Source organism: Topomyia yanbarensis, chromosome 2, assembly GCF_030247195.1.
Source record: "Topomyia yanbarensis strain Yona2022 chromosome 2, ASM3024719v1, whole genome shotgun sequence".
NCBI classification, from domain to species: Eukaryota; Metazoa; Arthropoda; class Insecta; order Diptera; family Culicidae; genus Topomyia; species Topomyia yanbarensis.
In genome coordinates, this window is record NC_080671.1 from 84,946,520 (window position 1) to 84,963,845 (window position 17,326).

At 38.5% G+C, this 17,326-nt stretch overlaps 1 protein-coding gene across 4 annotated transcripts in view; it reads right to left on the reverse strand.

Annotated features, from left to right (window-relative positions):
- Positions 1–400: 400 nt before the first annotated feature.
- The window catches only part of LOC131678692 (nucleoprotein TPR-like), a 59,180-nt gene continuing 42,254 nt past the window's right edge, over positions 401–17,326 (reverse strand). For 3 of the 4 annotated variants that reach the window (XM_058958946.1, XM_058958947.1, XM_058958944.1), the window contains 11 exons: positions 10,679–10,828; positions 10,506–10,610; positions 10,288–10,443; positions 10,043–10,204; positions 9,810–9,983; positions 1,747–1,901; positions 1,492–1,684; positions 1,305–1,436; positions 892–1,241; positions 700–787; positions 401–642 (listed from right to left, as the gene is read on the reverse strand). In XM_058958946.1, the coding sequence (XP_058814929.1) occupies positions 529–642; positions 700–787; positions 892–1,241; positions 1,305–1,436; positions 1,492–1,684; positions 1,747–1,901; positions 9,810–9,983; positions 10,043–10,204; positions 10,288–10,443; positions 10,506–10,610; positions 10,679–10,828 (1,779 nt within the window). In that variant the 3' untranslated portion in view covers positions 401–528. The remainder of the gene's footprint in view (positions 643–699; positions 788–891; positions 1,242–1,304; positions 1,437–1,491; positions 1,685–1,746; positions 1,902–9,809; positions 9,984–10,042; positions 10,205–10,287; positions 10,444–10,505; positions 10,611–10,678; positions 10,829–17,326) is intronic. The other variant, XM_058958945.1, reaches the window with a different exon arrangement.

A 17,326-nucleotide genomic window follows, 5' to 3' on the forward strand; every position in this document is an offset into this window, starting at 1 on the left:
AAATGTTAAAGAGCATGACGGAACAGCTTTTAGTTTGTCTAGAAGCTATTATTATAGAACAATAGAACAAAGAAAACTAGTTCCTGCTGATTTTTGCATCACGAAAAATCAAATTCTAAATCCCACGTAAAATACAGAATTAAGTTTCCACCGAGGAGTATGGCCCAAAATTGACTCTCCCAATCTTACAAATTGTCAGCAATATTGTTATCACACCCCCCCTTAGGATGTAACTTAAAACATTTGATTTCTCTTCCGTGAAAGAATATTACGACAAAATATAACATATTGTCGTCATACCCCCTCACACCCCTAAAAACAGTTGGGTATTTCAAACAAGTGCTGGCAAATTTCGGATCATTAATTATTCACGCCTAAATTTCATATAAAACATCTTCATTTATGTGTATATAACAAAAATAACTAACGTATCAAAATTTAATACAAATTTCACGGAAATTTCTCAAAACATACCGGATTATTCTCTAAAAATGCATTTACGGTCTCTATCATTTGCCAAAATATCCTTTACTTGGCGAAACGTGTGGGTGACAAAATCTCCTTAATTCCTTGGTGCCAAAATTCTCTCGTCCGTAGAATTCGATTACTGGTGGTCTCTACTCGGTGGAGCAATTCGTCGTTCTAAAAAGAAAGTTGATACAATTTTTCGTGAACTCAGCCCACTAGATACAAACAAACCTTTTTACAGTTCGGATCGCTACTCGATCGCATCAGCTTGTACGCCTCCGATGGATAAAAGGTTTGATGAAAGGAAGTATTCATATTTCTAGAAACGGAACCGAACCAAAATGAAAGGCACAATTATTAATTACGATCTTTATTGATATAACGCGGCTAGTAAAAAAAACCGTGATCCGGTGGAACAATCACCTCCCAATGTTTGCCTGATGATAGTCTTCCAACTTTCGATTTAGAATCAACGAATCCCGATGATAGTCGTACAACTTTTCCGTTAGTTTGATACGATCGTCTCTGAGGTGGACAATAACTTGTTTTTGTTCTGCGATTTTCTGTAGGTAGGCCCGTTCTCGCCGGCGTGACTCTTCGGCAAATTTTTGCGCAAGCTCAACCGTCCCGATTGTCTGGCGTTTGAATTCGACTAGTTTTTTGTAGTTTTCCAGGTGGCTCCGTGACACTTGATTCTGCTTGGAGAGGTCTTCGTTGAAGCTCTTCAGGTGCTGGTAAGCTTGATAGATCTTCCGATAATTTTCTTCTACTTCCTACAAATATGGAAAGTTTGTAAAAAAAAATATATACCTAAAATGATTCAATTTTATTCGCACCGTCAAGCGTCCAGTTTTGTCGGATACCTCATCCTGTAGTTGCTTCAAAACATCGCAAAGGGCGCTCTCTTTTCCGGCGGAACACGCGAGTTTGCAATTTAATTCCACAATATCTTGCTTTAGTGCGTCTCTCTGCAATATATGGTTGATGTTATTGTTGACAGAGTACCAACCAAACGGGGCTTACCTCTTTTAACATACTATCAAATTTCCCCCGAAGCGATTCCAACTCATCCCGGTGCCATGCGATTTGATTTTCGCATTGTTGCAATTGATTTGTTTGATCCTGTGAGCTCCTTCGAATGTTGTTCAGTTCATCAGCCAGCTTCTTCTCCCGCACAGTGGAATCTTCTCGGAATTTCTCTAACAGCTGGGATAAACTAAAAATCAAGCAAAAGTAAGTTCGCTGGCAATAAAAGATTGTTCAAAACACGGCTGGTACTTGGCATTTTTCGTTTCCATGCTTTGGGCAATTTCGGCCTTCGAGGTCAACCGTTGAGTAATATCGCGCAAACTTTGCTGTAGTCTTTCTATGAGCTCCTCTTTGTGGAAAAGACTCTGTTCTAGGTTTGAATTTTTGCCTTTCAGCTTACCAATCTGTGGAGGTTGTATAACGTTAAATAAGGGTACCGAGCAGGAGTAATTGCATCGCCTTAAAGCGTAATGTAGCAGTTGTTATTTTACGTAGATTTTTAATGTAGAATATTTTCAAGCTTTCAATATAGGGGCCCGTTTCAAAATATCAGCAGCGACAAGCGCGTCAGTTTTTGAACGCTAATAACTTTTGTTGCACTTAATACAATAACTAGATTTTTGCACTATCTGATTGCAAATATGCACCCCCTAATTCCGTAAAATGTAGGTACAAATACTATAAATAATGAAAAAAAGTTTGGTTTTTATTCAAATGATTCCGCAGCTCTCTCGGATTGAATAAAACTGCATTACAAGACAGTCGAGAAGTGATAAATATCAGTCACGACTACCCTTCCTGGGCTGCCATTCGTTTATAGCCCACCGTACCAGCAGTATGTGGCTGCAGATTGCACATCAATACGGACAGTGAGATGAAGCTTGTATCGATTTTCGGCAGCATAATCAACTTTTCACTTATTCTTTGTTGATGAATTAGCTGAGGTGCTGCTTCAGATTTATTTAATTGCTTCGTGCGGGTTAATAATACTGGTAAGCTGCTGCCGAATCATTTGCTTATGCAGTTAACAAATTTACCTCTTGTGAAAGTGAATTATACTAATGTATTCGACCGTTCTCCGGTTATGCCGAAAACATTACCCATCCATATTTTTTTGAAACGGATTACATAGACATAATATCTAGCTAGTTTCATATTATAGTAATAATTGTTCATAAATCCGATATTTTTGCTGGCCACACTGAATAATTCAATTGACTGATAATTTAAAACTTATAAAACTCCGATCTTTCAACTGGAATCAACAGCTTAGAAAGTGTGCAATCCATGAAAGATTTAAAGAATTATTATGTTATTAAAATCACTTGTAACTGTCCACACAAAAGAGATAGAATCTTGATTGCTTCGGTAAAAATGAAATTAACGCATAAAAGAAAATAATTTAAATGAACCATCCTTAATAACAACTGAAGTTCTATAGCACACTAAAATGCAATTTAAGTTTTATGAGTTATTTATTTAAAACTACCATAAAACCTCAATTGTTACTAGAGTTCCCATCCTAAATATTTGAAAAACTAAAAAAAATCGCACGATAGATCAGCTGTTTGTGGGCACTGTAGGTCACCATTATTTTATTTATTTATATGATGTTACATCAATTAATTTGATATAATCTGATCAACGATCCTTCTCCATAACAATCGGATCGCGGCTGCCTCTCTCCACCCACGGTTGCGTCTGATACCTTCTAGACCTTGCTGCACTTGGTAAACCCATCTAGCCCGCTGTACTTCTCGTCGTCTTGTACCTATCTGCCAGATTTGAGCAGAACACAATTTTAGCAGAGGTGTTGTCCGGCATTCTCGCAACGTGCCCTGCCCATCGTATCCTTCCGACCCCCCCTCCCCCTCCCTTCTGGATACTTGGTTCACCGTAGAGCCTTGCGAGCTTGTGGTTCATCGTTCGCCTCCACACACCGTTCTCCTGCACGCCGCCAAAGATAGGCCTAAGCACACGACGCTCGAATGCGTCCTCCTCGAGCATTATCTAGGTTTCGTGCCCGTATAGGACCATCGGTCTTAGCAGCGTTCTGTACATGATAAATTTAGTACGTGAATTTTTACAGACCATAATTTCTTTTCAAGCTCATAGTAGGCACGACTTGCATTGATAATGCGTCTTCGGATTTCTCCACTGTTATTATTATCAGCCGTTAGCAGAGATCCGAGATATATGAATTCCTCCACTACCTCAAATACATCTCCGTCGATCGTAACACTGCTTCCTAGGCGAAATCTCTCCCGTTCGGTCCCTCCTATCAACATGTACTTTGTTTTAGACGCATTCACCACCAATTCAACTTTTGCTGCTTCCCCTTTCAGTTGGGTGTACAGCTCAACCACCGTTTTAAATGTTCTCCCAATAAGGTCCATGCCATCCGCAAACATAAAAACTGGCTGGATCGTGTAAAAATCGTACCTCGGTTGTTGAACCCGACTCTGTGCATAACACCTTCTAGTGCAATGTTAAACAACAGGCACGAAAGACCATAACCTTGTCTTAGTCCCAGGCAGGATCCGAATGAGCTTGAGAGTTCGCCCGCTATCCTCTCACAGTTTTGCACCCCCATCGTCGCTTCAATTAGTCTTGTGAGCTTCCCAGGAAAGCCGTGTTCGTTCATAATTTTCTATAGCTCTGTGTGGTTGATGCTATCGTATACCGTCTTGAAATCAACAAACAGGTAGTGCGTTGAGACCTGGTATTCACGGCATTTCTGGAGAATTTGCCGCACGCTGCAGATCTGGTCTGTTGTCGAGCGCCTGATGATAAAACCGGCCTGATTACTTCCCACGAATTCATTAGTAATAGATGATAGGCGTCGGAAGATGACCTGGGATAACACTTTGTAGTCGGCATTCAGGATGGTGACCGCTCTATAGTTCTCACATTCCAGCTTGTCGCTTGTTTATAGATGGGGAAAATAACCCCCTTGTTTCCACTCATCCGTTAGCTATTCCCAGATTCTGACTATCAGTGTGTGCAGACAAATAGCCAGCCTTTTCTGACCCATTTGATGATTTCAGCTCCCATACCACCCTTACCAGCCGTTTTATTGTTCTTGAGCTGTTGAATGGCATATTTAACTTCCCCCAACGTGGAAATAGGTTGGTTTCCATCGTCCACCGTACTGACGTAGTATTCTTCTCTGCTGGCTTGGCCTACTGTATCCGTTTCTTCATTGCCATTAAAGTGTTCAAAGTAGTGTTGCTTCCGCCTTTCAATCATCTCTCGTCGATCTGTCAGAATACATCCATCCTTATCCCTACACATTTTGGCTCGCGACACGATGCCTTTGCGGAATGCAAAGAGCTTCTGATAGAATTCTCGAGTTTCTAAAGAGCGATACAACTGTTCCATTTTCTCTCACTCTGTTTCTTCCAGGCGGCGTTTTTTTTCTTTTTGAATAGGCGCGTCTGTTGCTTCTGTTTCAGTTGTGTTCTGCTCAAATCCGGCAGGTACAAGACGACGAGAAGTACAGCGATTTTTTTAGTTTTTCTAATATTTAGGATGGGGAGTAACAATTGAGGTTTTATGGTAGTTTAAATAAATCACTCATAAAACTTAAATTGCATTTTTAGCGTGCTATATCTCGTCGAACCAGTCGTTCTGTTGACTGCGTTCCACATACCCGAAGACGCTTTCGGCTGTGTTGTTTATAGCTGCTTTGATAATGTTCCAGCAGTCCCCAAGAGTGTCACCCCTCGAGCTCACCCTCATTCGGAAACGCCGCCTCCAGATTATGCACGTATGTTGTGGCGACTTCTGGTTGGTTCAGTCGCCCAAGATCATACAGAGGCAGGCGTCGGTATCGTACATTGTTAATTATGGAGAGTTTTGGGCGAAGTTTTGCCATTACCAAGTAGTGGTCCGAGTCAATGTTAGCGCCACGACAGGTTCTGACGTCGATAATATCAGAGAAGTGCCGTCAACCGATCAAAACGTGGTCGATTTGTGATTCAATCTATTGTGGTGACCTCCAGCTGTACCTATATGGGACATAGGCACTAAGTATGGCCATATTCTTGGAGGTGGCGTAATCGATTAGTCGTAGGCCGTTGTGTTCATCAGCTGGTGTGCGCCAAACTTCGCAATAGTCGATCTAAATTCATCCTCCTGACCAACATGAACGTTTAAATCTCCTATTATGATTTTGACGTCGTGGCTTGGGCAGCTGTCGTATTCGTGCTCGAGCTGCGCTTAGTGCTTCCGGAGTGTGGACTGTGCACGTTAATTATGCTAAAGTTGAAGAACCGACCGTTGATGCACAACCTGCACATTCTTTCATTGATCTCGCGCTTCTGCATTTCGCCCATCACGATGAAAGCTGTTCCCAACTCGTGTGTTTTGCCGCAACTCTGGTAGATGGTGTGATTACCTCTAAACGTTCGTACCATTGATCGTTTCCAGCAAACCTCCTCCAACGCTACTATGCCGATCTTTCGATCCTTCGATACATCGGAAAGTATGCGGGTGCTTCCGATTAAGTTGAGAGACCTACAGTTGCCTTGGTCTTCGCCGATTGTGCTGGTCCGTATAATCTCGTTGATTGTTCGTTGTTTAGTTTTTTATGGCTGGCTTACAAGGCCTGACACAAACCCCCTCAATTTCCGGAGGACCATGGTGTATAGTTTAGCTTAGAGTCCCTCGCTAGCACTCGGACGATGGTCAGCCACCCCTAACATGGGGAACAGACGCTGTTGTGGGCCGTTCCTAACATGGAGAAAAGACGCTCCGCTTCAAGTTTGCCGAAGCAAACCACCCCCCACCCAACTATAGTGGAGATCGGGTTTCCACCGGGGGTTGATTACCCGATCTCCACTATAGTTGCTCGTACCCCGGCCAGTACCGCGCGAAGGTAGGGATAGAAGTGGCATGGGCGTAAGCTAAGGACCACGCGTGGGCCCTATTTTATTCATTCAGATACGCAATACCCAGCCATTTACCACCCCCGTAGGTCTGTAGGTTACTACATTTGAATTATTTTGACAAGAAAATGGTGCGAAAAACGCCAAAATGAATTGAAGAGAAAATAAACATCGCAATTGTATCTGTTCAACATGGCGCCAGTATTCGATCAGCCTTTAAACAATTCAAGGTTCCGTTTGAAACATTACGTGCTCGTGTGAAAGGAAAGTGCTCGTCAGCAATGAAATCGTGTGAGTTAACAATATAATAACTTAAGATGTTGTTGAAGTACGTAATCGAAAAAAACATGATCGAAAAAGAGAAAGAAAAGGATTAAAAAAACTCCGAAACGCAAACGCGTCCCACAACTAAGCAACCACGTAAACCGGAATTCACAACTTCCATTCCACATTCTGGCGACGACGAGGGCACCGAAGAAGTCATTCGCAAGTACAGCTGCTGTAAAATACAATTTTTCAACATTTCCTTCCGCGGTTTCATGATTTTTCACATTATATGCCACTTGTTTATTTTCTTACGTGCATGAGGTCAATAGATTATTTGCCTTATAAATTTTTAAATGATCTGCAGTATTCATACTCTTCAAATAAAAGTTGAACCTCTGATTTGTTAGTTGTGTACATTGTTTTATTTAACCTCGAATATAGAGACCTATCGTACTCCCAGATTTTAAAAACAATGAAAAAATATCTTCGCCTTTTTGGATTTAGCTTGAAAATGATTTAGTCAGGCATAAAATCATTATTTCCAAAATGTTGCCAGATATATAACCTTTCCAACGAGTGCTTATTTCTCAAAGTCAGTGCAAAAACACCATCGGACGAGCTCGCCAAAAAAACTGACCTACTTGACCCCACACTATTCTAAAACAATAAATACGTCTATTGTTCGGCATATTTGCCGCATAATGAACCATTTCCCTTGTGATGATTTCGAAAGGTTTGCATCACACTGTAGCAGAAATAGGTTTCCCCTCATAATCGGTGGTGATACAAATGCCCTCCACAGAATTTGGGGCAGTTCAGCTTTGAGAGGCACCGAATTGATGGAATACTTAAGTCGTACAAATCTGCACATACTTTATGTTTAGTACTATTTCGCCGAATTTTCTCTATCATTACTTCAGAAAGCGAGTAAAGGCGCCTGTAACCTAGGCCCATTAGCCAAGACCTAAGACAAGACATGATATGGAAAACAGTGCCAATATGGTACAAGATACAAAATATTGAAGACATAAATTAAATCTATTTCGATTAATAAAAGTAGCAACACTTTTTTTCCTCTTTTACGTAACTTTACGCTTGTCCGGACAGGCTGCAGACTCGCATTTAAAATGCCAAAATATCCTGACCCCTGCGGTAGAAGACAAAAGATTAAGTCGCCGGAAATCTCAAAGTTTGCAAATATGACCCTACTCCACGCTTGTCTAAACTTTCTTCCTTCAGCTCCTTGCTCTTCCTTGAGTAGTGTGGCCCTTATTATAGAAAAATATTTCACACAGTCCCTTGCTAATTAAATGTCGTTACAACATAAAAACTAGCAACACTGTTTAAAAGATTTCGACCGAAAAAAATGTGCGAAAAGAAGAATGTCGAAGGTAAAATAAGAAGCCGATTGTGACGTCTTGTCTTAGGCCAGGACACAGCTAAAGACCTCTGCCCCATCTCAGGAGCTTAGGACCAAAGAAATGATATTAACTCTCTTAGCCAAGTCACTCCCAACGATCTATCAAACCCCCGTCAAATTGAAACGGTTCGTACGGTTGTCCACATTAGACGAATGTTAAGTGCGCAGTGCGGTTGAAATCCAACTTTTATTGCCACGAGCAATACTGTCCAAGATTTTAGCTCGACAATAAACATCTAAAGATCGAGTCGTATCGTTTCTATCAAGTGACAATCGAGCTTGCAGCAAAGCGACCAGGACAAGCTGTACTGTCAGTGGGGACCATAACTTGTGCGATCGCAAAAATATTTGCTCATGTCAGTTCCATACAAACGGGTGCCCTATACGGCGCGAGGTGGGGCATAAAGGCGTTAGGCATAAGTGCGCTAGAAATAATGGACGTTAGGCATAATGGACAATTGACATAATATACGTTAAGCATAATGGACGATCGGCATAATGTATGTTAGGAACAATGGACGATAGGCATAGGTAAAAAATATGAATCGCAAGGTTTTCTTTATTATAGAGATTTCAAGCTTAAGCTCGTTTTTTCAGGTTAGAAAAAACTACGCTTTACTATACCATGCCTTCGAATAAATTTAACGAGAAACTGCAAAATAAAAAATACCATGCGAGATATTTATCCCTATTATCCGTATTATTTTTTTCTATTATTTCTTGCAATGTTTATGACGATACCATTTTATTTCGGTAACTTGTCACAGTAACCAAAAAAACTCTCCCTCGTATCAGAGTTTCCGTAGTTATATCTTTGATGGCCTCAAGAATATAATCATTGAACTGTGTAATATGGGAGATGATCAATATAGAAGCAGCAATATTTGTATATTCGTAGAATGAATAATAAAATGCGTCATTTTTTCTTTCGTGAGCTGTTCTTCAAGGCATATATTTTCTATTTGGACAATTGCACCATTTATGTATGCAAGAACTAATATAAGCTAATGTGCGTTATTAATACCTTAATACAACAAGAATGTTGAGCATATTTTAGTCATGAGAATTTAATCGATTGTGCGTCTAGAACTTAACGCAAACTGAGTTTCCTCATGCCAAGCATTCGGTCTGCTTCTTTCATTTGAGCAAAGCTTTCTTCAAGTATATACAACAGAATAAAATGTTGATCGAGTTTAATCAGCTTCCAGAGTAATTCTACAACATCAAAATAGTTGAAACATTCACGCTCTTACAATCAGAGGACATTACCGTCAAAAAAAGTTTCTTGGAGTGATGCTTCAATACGATAATTTATGCCTAACGTCAATTATGTCTAACGTCTATTATGCTTAACGTATGTATGCCAAACGTCCATATGCCTAACGTATTTATGCCTAATGGGGTACATCTGCCATACGTGCTTAAAGTACACTGAGAAAAATAAGTGTGGTTGGTGACTTTTATTTCGTTGTTGCACGCATTTAATGATCCATAACAGTATTTACCCACTTTCCCGTATAATGAAATATTTGAGTAGTGACCGTTTGTTTGCTTTTGAAAATAATGAAAAAAAGAAAATAATCCTAAGGTATATTTCAAGTATTTTATAGCGCTTTTAAAGCCTACTTCAAGCATAAAATAATCAAATGTTCCACACATCGCTATTTTCTTCAAATGCTAAAATGAGAATACCAAAGCTAATGTTCTTGATCCAAAGCATATGTAAAACTATTCACCTGCGTAAAGAGATCCGTCGTTTGTTCCGTCAGTCGAACTCTCTCCTCAACATACTGATTTTCCAGCTTCTTCAGCTCGACAGTTTTCTGCTTCAGTGCGTCGGCAGCTTTGGTCGCTTCCAACGTTTTCTGAACTACCTGCCTCTGCAGCGAATGTGACACTGGAGTTTTCGACTAAAATGAATACAAAATGTTACTGAATTACCGTCACCCGTTAGACTAACTAGACTTACTCGCTCCTTTGCGCTAGTGTTAAAACCGCACTTGCACATCCGTCTGTGGAAATTCAGATCACCTAACAGCTTTTCCCTTTCAGCATTCAAACTTATAATTTTATTATCTTTTTCACTACATGCTGATTTTAGATTTTCCAGCTCCTGATTTAAGTTGTCGTACTGTTTTACCCACCCAAAACAAAAAGCAAAAACAAAACCGAAATCTTAACAAGGTTCGGACCACCCTAGAATGCCAACATTACCTGAAACTGGAACGTGCTGAGTTCCTGTTGCAACTGCTCATTATTACCCTCGTACGATTGGATAGCCTTCCGTAGAATTTCGTTATGATTTTCCAGCTCCGAAATTGTGTTCTGTAGAGCATTTGATTGACTCAAAAGTTGCTCATGCTGAATGTTCTGCAAAATGAAATTAAAGTTTCCAACCCACCAACCCTGTGATTGCAGCCAACTAAACTTACCGTATCTTCGCAACTTGCCAGTTGAATGCTCAGCGATTCGATTTCGTCCCGCATCCGGTGCAATTCTTGCTGGTGTTCCATTTCCTGTATGTGGTAATTGAATGTCTGCATTATCAAAGCAATAGCCCTTGTCATCACACCAAAGAGTTCCTTTTACATTCGTTCATCCTTACCGTTTCCGCGCACTTTTGCCTGAAGAAGCGCAAATAGTCCTGATCACGCTGCCTGCATGCGATCTCCTTCTGGAAGTTGGCAATCTGGGCCTGCATGTTACTCATTTCATTTCTGATCTGCACCAGATGTCGCTGCTTCTGTTCTTCCAGCTGTGATGAGAGAGAGACAGACAAGTGTTGAACGGGTGGCGGTACTTTGAATCATTCAATCAAAATGGGTCAGTGCAAGGAAAAGTTTTTTTCTACGTGATGGGTGTAGTTATAATTCAATTAACTCTGAAACTTGGAATGAGTTTGTATCGGTTTTTAATTTTCTTGGCAAAAGTTAAAACAGCCTTTTTGGATGTAAGGGAAGCGCACAAGCAAACGTACTTTTATGGGATATAAATTTTGATTGCTTTGCTTCGAATTGTTTACTGGAAATACATTAAGCCATATATTGCATTGTTTTGCTGGATATTTCTCGTCAAGATTTGAAATCTGAAGACTGGAAATGAAGAAAATTATAAAATATGAATAAACGAAGAAGAACGCAAAACTAACCTTCTACTGGACAAGGTCCCAAGAAAAGGTCGGATAATGTCTGAATATTCCAGAAAATATTATTAAAGGTTTCGATCGCTAATATCCTAAAATTATTAGTATAAGAGGTTGACCGTATACTACGACGTTAGCGACCAGGGTCAGTTAACGGGAGTACTCGAGAAACACGCTTAGGAGAAGCATGTTTTTACATTTCTTGAAAAAGATATGTAAAGAATTCGCTCAAACTTTCAAGACTCTGCTCGACGATTTGGGACAATGTCTGTATGTGTCAGTGTTTTTTTTTGAGAGAGCATTAAAAAACTTTCAAGAAAGTCCTGAGACGGTAAAAAATGTACAAAAACCCTAATGTCTCAGGGAACGGGTTTGGGCTACCATCACCCGACCCGCGAAAAACCACTGCTCTTGCTCAGAATCTGGTTCCTCCCCGGCACTACCTTACGGCATTACTTCGGGGAGTAGTTTTTATGTGCATAACACCCACCTTAATTCAACTACTTAGTAGTTAGTTTCTTCAGTAGGGTAACGGCCCCACTCCTCGACACACCACCAGTTCTCCACCATCCACACAGACTGGATGTGTGTGTGTATGTGTGTCTGTGTGTATGTGTGTCTGTGTGTATGTGTGTGTATGTAATGGACAAACTCTCATTCAACTCGGTTCATGGCTGAACCGATCTTATCCAAACTAATTTTAAATGAAATTTTAAAGTTATGGCTTGTTGTTTGTGGATTACCCTTCGTCGCCTACTTATTGTTCAATATAGTAGTAATGCATTCAATTTTGCCAAATATTATTTCGATAAAACGAATTTCGTATTTCATTCTATATTATATTATATTATATTATATTATATTATATTATATTATATTATATTATATTATATTATATTATATTATATTATATTATATTATATTATATTATATTATATTATATTATATTATATTATATTATATTATATTATATTATATTATATTATATTATATTATATTATATTATATTATATTATATTATATTATATTATATTATATTATATTATATTATATTATATTATATTATATTATATTATATTATATTATATTATATTATATTATATTATATTGTATTGTATTATTTTTGACTCTAGGTCAAAAATAACGGGAAATAGATTTCCGGCCGTGGACCCCTTCAAAAAACGCGCATGGGGGGAAATACTGCACAGCCGCCATCTTGTGATGAAATGACTCGAAAAAAATATTTTTGTGATTCAATACTTAGGTTATAAATCCCATTCAACAAGATCTCGATTCTCAGAAGTTGACGAGATTGTGCTTCAACAGTTCCGATCACGGCAATGGAGCAAGAAACGCTCCCGAGTAAGTGTTATTTCCCTGAACAAAACAGCCGGTAATCCTGAACAGCTTGTCGTGCGTTTTAAGAGAAATCTGCCTCGAGCGGCTAACTACTAATATTCTAATATCCGAAATTCAGTAAAATGGCGGTTGTGTCTCAGCCTCAAATGGCTGATGATTCCTCTGTGCAGGAATAATTTTGCCCTGAGTGGCTGTTTTCATTTGTGCTTCCTTCGAGTGGGAATGATTTGGCCTCGTTGAGCGGTCTTGTGTAATATGTTCACTTAAGGTGAAGCGATACCAAAATCACAACAAAGGTTCGGTTATGTTTGGCTATGTTCGGGTTACGTTCACCATCTGTGTGCGGCTAGAACGTACTATACCGATAGGAGATGGCACACACACAAGCGTATCGTTCAGCAATCAGCTGACTGATTTTTGCATCACGTGTTTCATTTGTTTTGAAAACTAAAAATGTTCAACGAATCAAAATTCCTTGAAGAGGATGTATTCATCTGCATGTGCTAAAATGCTTACATACAGTGATACAATTTCTAAGCAATCTGAGATAAGATATTTAAGTTACAAACGATTTTGTCTTGCGCGCCATTGCAATGTTTTGATTTTGACGATGAAATAAAAAGAAGCAGAAACGACAGCATCCATTTTAGCTGCCACCTTGTTGCTCTGTTTAGCATGTCCTTAATCCCAATAAGGACTTTTTGTCACATCTATCTATAACAGATACGCGTACTTCGCAACACCACTTCTGTGCATCATCAGTGTCATATTGAATTGCATTCATATTAGGAGATACAATATTTTGAATGCTTGTGAACGTGATTAAAAAAGGTGGATTCAAAGATCACTTCGTAGCGTGGTGAGACCCATTTTAAGTTTGTATGTAGTAGGAAGCCACCATCAGTTCAACGCATTACCAGTGGTTGCGGATAGACTTACAGTAAACAGAATTTGTATATCAGGTAACTTTCATATTATTGCAATTAGTGAAGGGCCCAAATAGGTATGGACGGATCCGTAAACAGAGGTATTTACGCGCATTTCGCAGGAAACAGAGAATCTCCTTCCAACAATAACAGCTTAAACTCATCTGGTAGATTGTTTGGTGGAAATGCGCGTGTCATTCATTTCAGACCTTTAGGAGAAAACGGAAGGTTTTCTCCAAGGGATCAAGTTGGCAATCCACTCCATCATCCAGTCTTCCAATCGTAAGGTTTGATTTACACAATTGTTACATATTTTTGATAAACTGCATTGTCATCAGTAAATCAATTAAAAACATAAAAACCCGTTCCAATACACCTACTAGTGCAATTATGCCTTTCTCATTTATCCAAACTTTTATTCCATGGCTGGTTATGTTCAATAAAATTGTGAAAGACTCTAACAATTTGATATTAAACTTGGCACCTATATACAAGCGCTAGGCTACCACGAACCTGGTGAGCTTCGTGCGACGCTGAATCACTTGAAACATAAAAATATAATATTTAACTAGAGTGTACTACATTCACACTACAGAGTTAAAGTACGTTTTAATAATTACTTTTAATAATAACACCAATATGGAGAGTAATGTAGTGGTAAATATTGTTTTATAAAATACCATTAAATTTTAAGCAAACAAAGTAGTATTCTGAAATTTATGTTTGTGATTCGATAGTACGTACGCTAAATGAAGCGAAGATGCACGAACTATCGCGTACTGTAATGTGGATTACCTTATGTCGCATTTCATTTTAAATTATAGAAGCAAGGTTTTTGGAATCGGGTTGTCGATTGCGGTAAGTATTTTTTCCTTATTCACACATTTATGATATTTATGGTGAGATTCAAATGAATGATTATATTATTCTCTTGGACAGCGCCGAGAAAAAAAATTGAATTTTTGAAAACTCAATCTGCCCACCCCTGTGGCGATTGCTAATCCCACCAGCAGTATTTGCTCCAAATTTGAACCAATTCGGACAAGTCTAACTACCGACCCAACGTGTTTGAAGTTTAGGTGCCACGAAAAAAATACAGACCAAAATACTGAAGTCTTGAACTGAAAAAATGCTGAACTGGGGTCAATTGGTTTATAGAATGTTTGAATAGACCTCTAATACTTCCTATCAGTACGCTTGAAAAAAGTTTGTCTCTATTTGATTGCTTCATCCTGTCAAACCCCCAACTTTTCCCATACATATAGCCAACTTTATCTCGTAATCAGGGTAAACTGGCGAGCTCACATTTATATATCTAGAAAACTGAAGACAGTTCATCAACTAAACTTTAAGATGTAGTGAACAGTATACGCTTTTATACAGTCTGTTTTTTTTCACGAGTTGGTAGATCGAAAATTGAAAACACGGCCAACTATGCCTCCCCTACATACTTGGTTACAGAGGCACCGACGAAAAACAATAATTCAGTAGTGTTTTCATATAAGTAAATAAAGTCGTGGTAGTACAATCCCTTTGCGGAAGTACGATATTCATATTTGACCTAGTTCTACAGGGTCCGGCTATTGAACTGTTACAAAATGTTAATGAACTATCAAAATGTTTGCTTCGTTTCTTGTTACAAAAACCAATTTGAAATTCTTGTAATAATTTAGACAAAGCGCGTTGGGTAGTGACAGGTTTATTCAAGCAAAGGACTGAGTGCAGCCTTATAACTTTCCTCATGCAAATCTGGACTATGGGGCACGTTCCAGGATTAATTTCGAGCATAGAGGGACCGATAAACTCACTAGGTCTTAACTCGAATAACTATTTATAAAAAAAATATTTATTTGGGCTATTCTCAAGTAGATTTAACATTATTTCTAATCCTAAAAAACATGTCTACTTTGATGTTAATTTTTATGGATCACTGCAATTGCCACTATGTATCTTTCCGTCCGGGACATGAACATACGAGGACTGATTTAAACTACACGACGACTGATGAAAACTTCACAGAAAGTACCACCAATCCACGGTAATAAAATGATTTGAATCTATTAAAATTGGCATTAAACTGCTTTGATTTGCTGTTCTCGATTACTGAAAAACAGTCTATACTTTGCCACATTTTTTCAAACTCCCATATGTATTGTTTTGAATTCTTGTATACAAATGCCATGTTTAACCCTCTAGTGCCCAAATTTTTATTTGGCTTGAAAAAACGTTTGAAGGTGGATTTCGTGATGAGAAAAACGTAAATAATGTTGATAATTCATGTAAGCAATGGATTTTTCATTAAAGCCTTAAAATAAGTAGGCCGCCTAGAGGCGGTATTGGGCACCTAGGCGAATAAAAAACAAAAACTTTTTTTCTTCTAGTTACTTCAACATAAGCGAATTCAGATGGTTTATATTTTGGACTACATCATAACGCAAATTACCAAAGTTAAGGAGTATTTCTCTGGTGCTTTGATCGTTTAATTATTGACTTCTTTATAGTAGGGGAGACCGGTGTCTTCTGGCGATGGTTCACTTATCATGTTTTATTTTTTAATTTAAGAAGATTGTGTAAAAGAGAATTTTCGAGATTCTTCAGGTGAAATTCCGAAGTAAACAAACAAAAAAGAACAAATTTTGTTTATGGTTACGTATATTGTATATACGGCCAAAGAAAGTTCTTTTCGCGCGCTATCGAAAAATCTAGTCATTCGTGGAATAGCTTTGAACTAGCTCTAAATAATAAAAATGCTGAAATTTAAAAAACTTCACCTAGGGTAATGAGCTTATTTTCGCCCTAATCATGTAAAGCCAGTAGTTAGAGCAGCGTTAACCATCTTTGTTCAACGCATTGGAAAGCAAAGATACTGGTGCCAATTCATACGCATTGCATCAATTGTATTCCGAGTAATTAATGAAATGGTGAGGCACCCTCCCTAATACGACTACAATGGGCTCTTCACTCTAATATGCTCGAACACTTAACACTTAACGTGAACGAAACAGAATGTAATGCAACATAATACATTCACACAGTACTTGAAGTGCAGGACTATAAACAGCGCCTAATACAAAAGGAGAAAAAAATATTCCGCCAACTTACCCCAGACTCTCCTAAATATAATTAAATGATAAGGACATCCATATTCTAACAGCAGCATTCACCCAAAGGTTTTAAAACATGCTTCTTTTCAGCTAAAATTGCACATAAAGCTAGTTTCGGTACGATAAGCAATCACAAAAAAACTGATTTTTTTTCGCCCAGGTGCCCAACACTGACCTCAGGCGGGCAAAGTGTTTTACCAAAAAAGTTAAACTTCTTAAGTATTCCGCTAAACCAATTCGCATCCACAGTAAAATGCTGCTAACAGGCTACACAAAAATATTTTTTTTAGTTATTAAAATTTCCAAAAATAGTTAAAATTTGTTTAATGAAGATTACCACTAAACACAAAATAGTTTTTTTTCCACGTTTTCATCGAATTTTCAACTTTGAGCTTCAATTGCCTTTAACAGAAATCAACGATTATTCAAACAACGTGTGTGTATGAAAGGTGTGAGCGTTGGGAAGAAGTACTAGTGCGGATGACAACATACAATCATGTTTAAGTAGTTTTATTTAGATTTTTAAAGAAACCGCCTGGAGGCGGTGTTGGGAACTAGAACATCCTAGAGTTCACAAATGATAATTGAGCGACCGACAATAAAAGTCGCAAGGACAGAATATGCTTCGTAAACCCGCTTCAAATATATTAAAATATGAAAACCGGATACAAACTTCAATTATAAAAATCGGACACGGACTCTTCTTTGTAAGAGTCGGATAA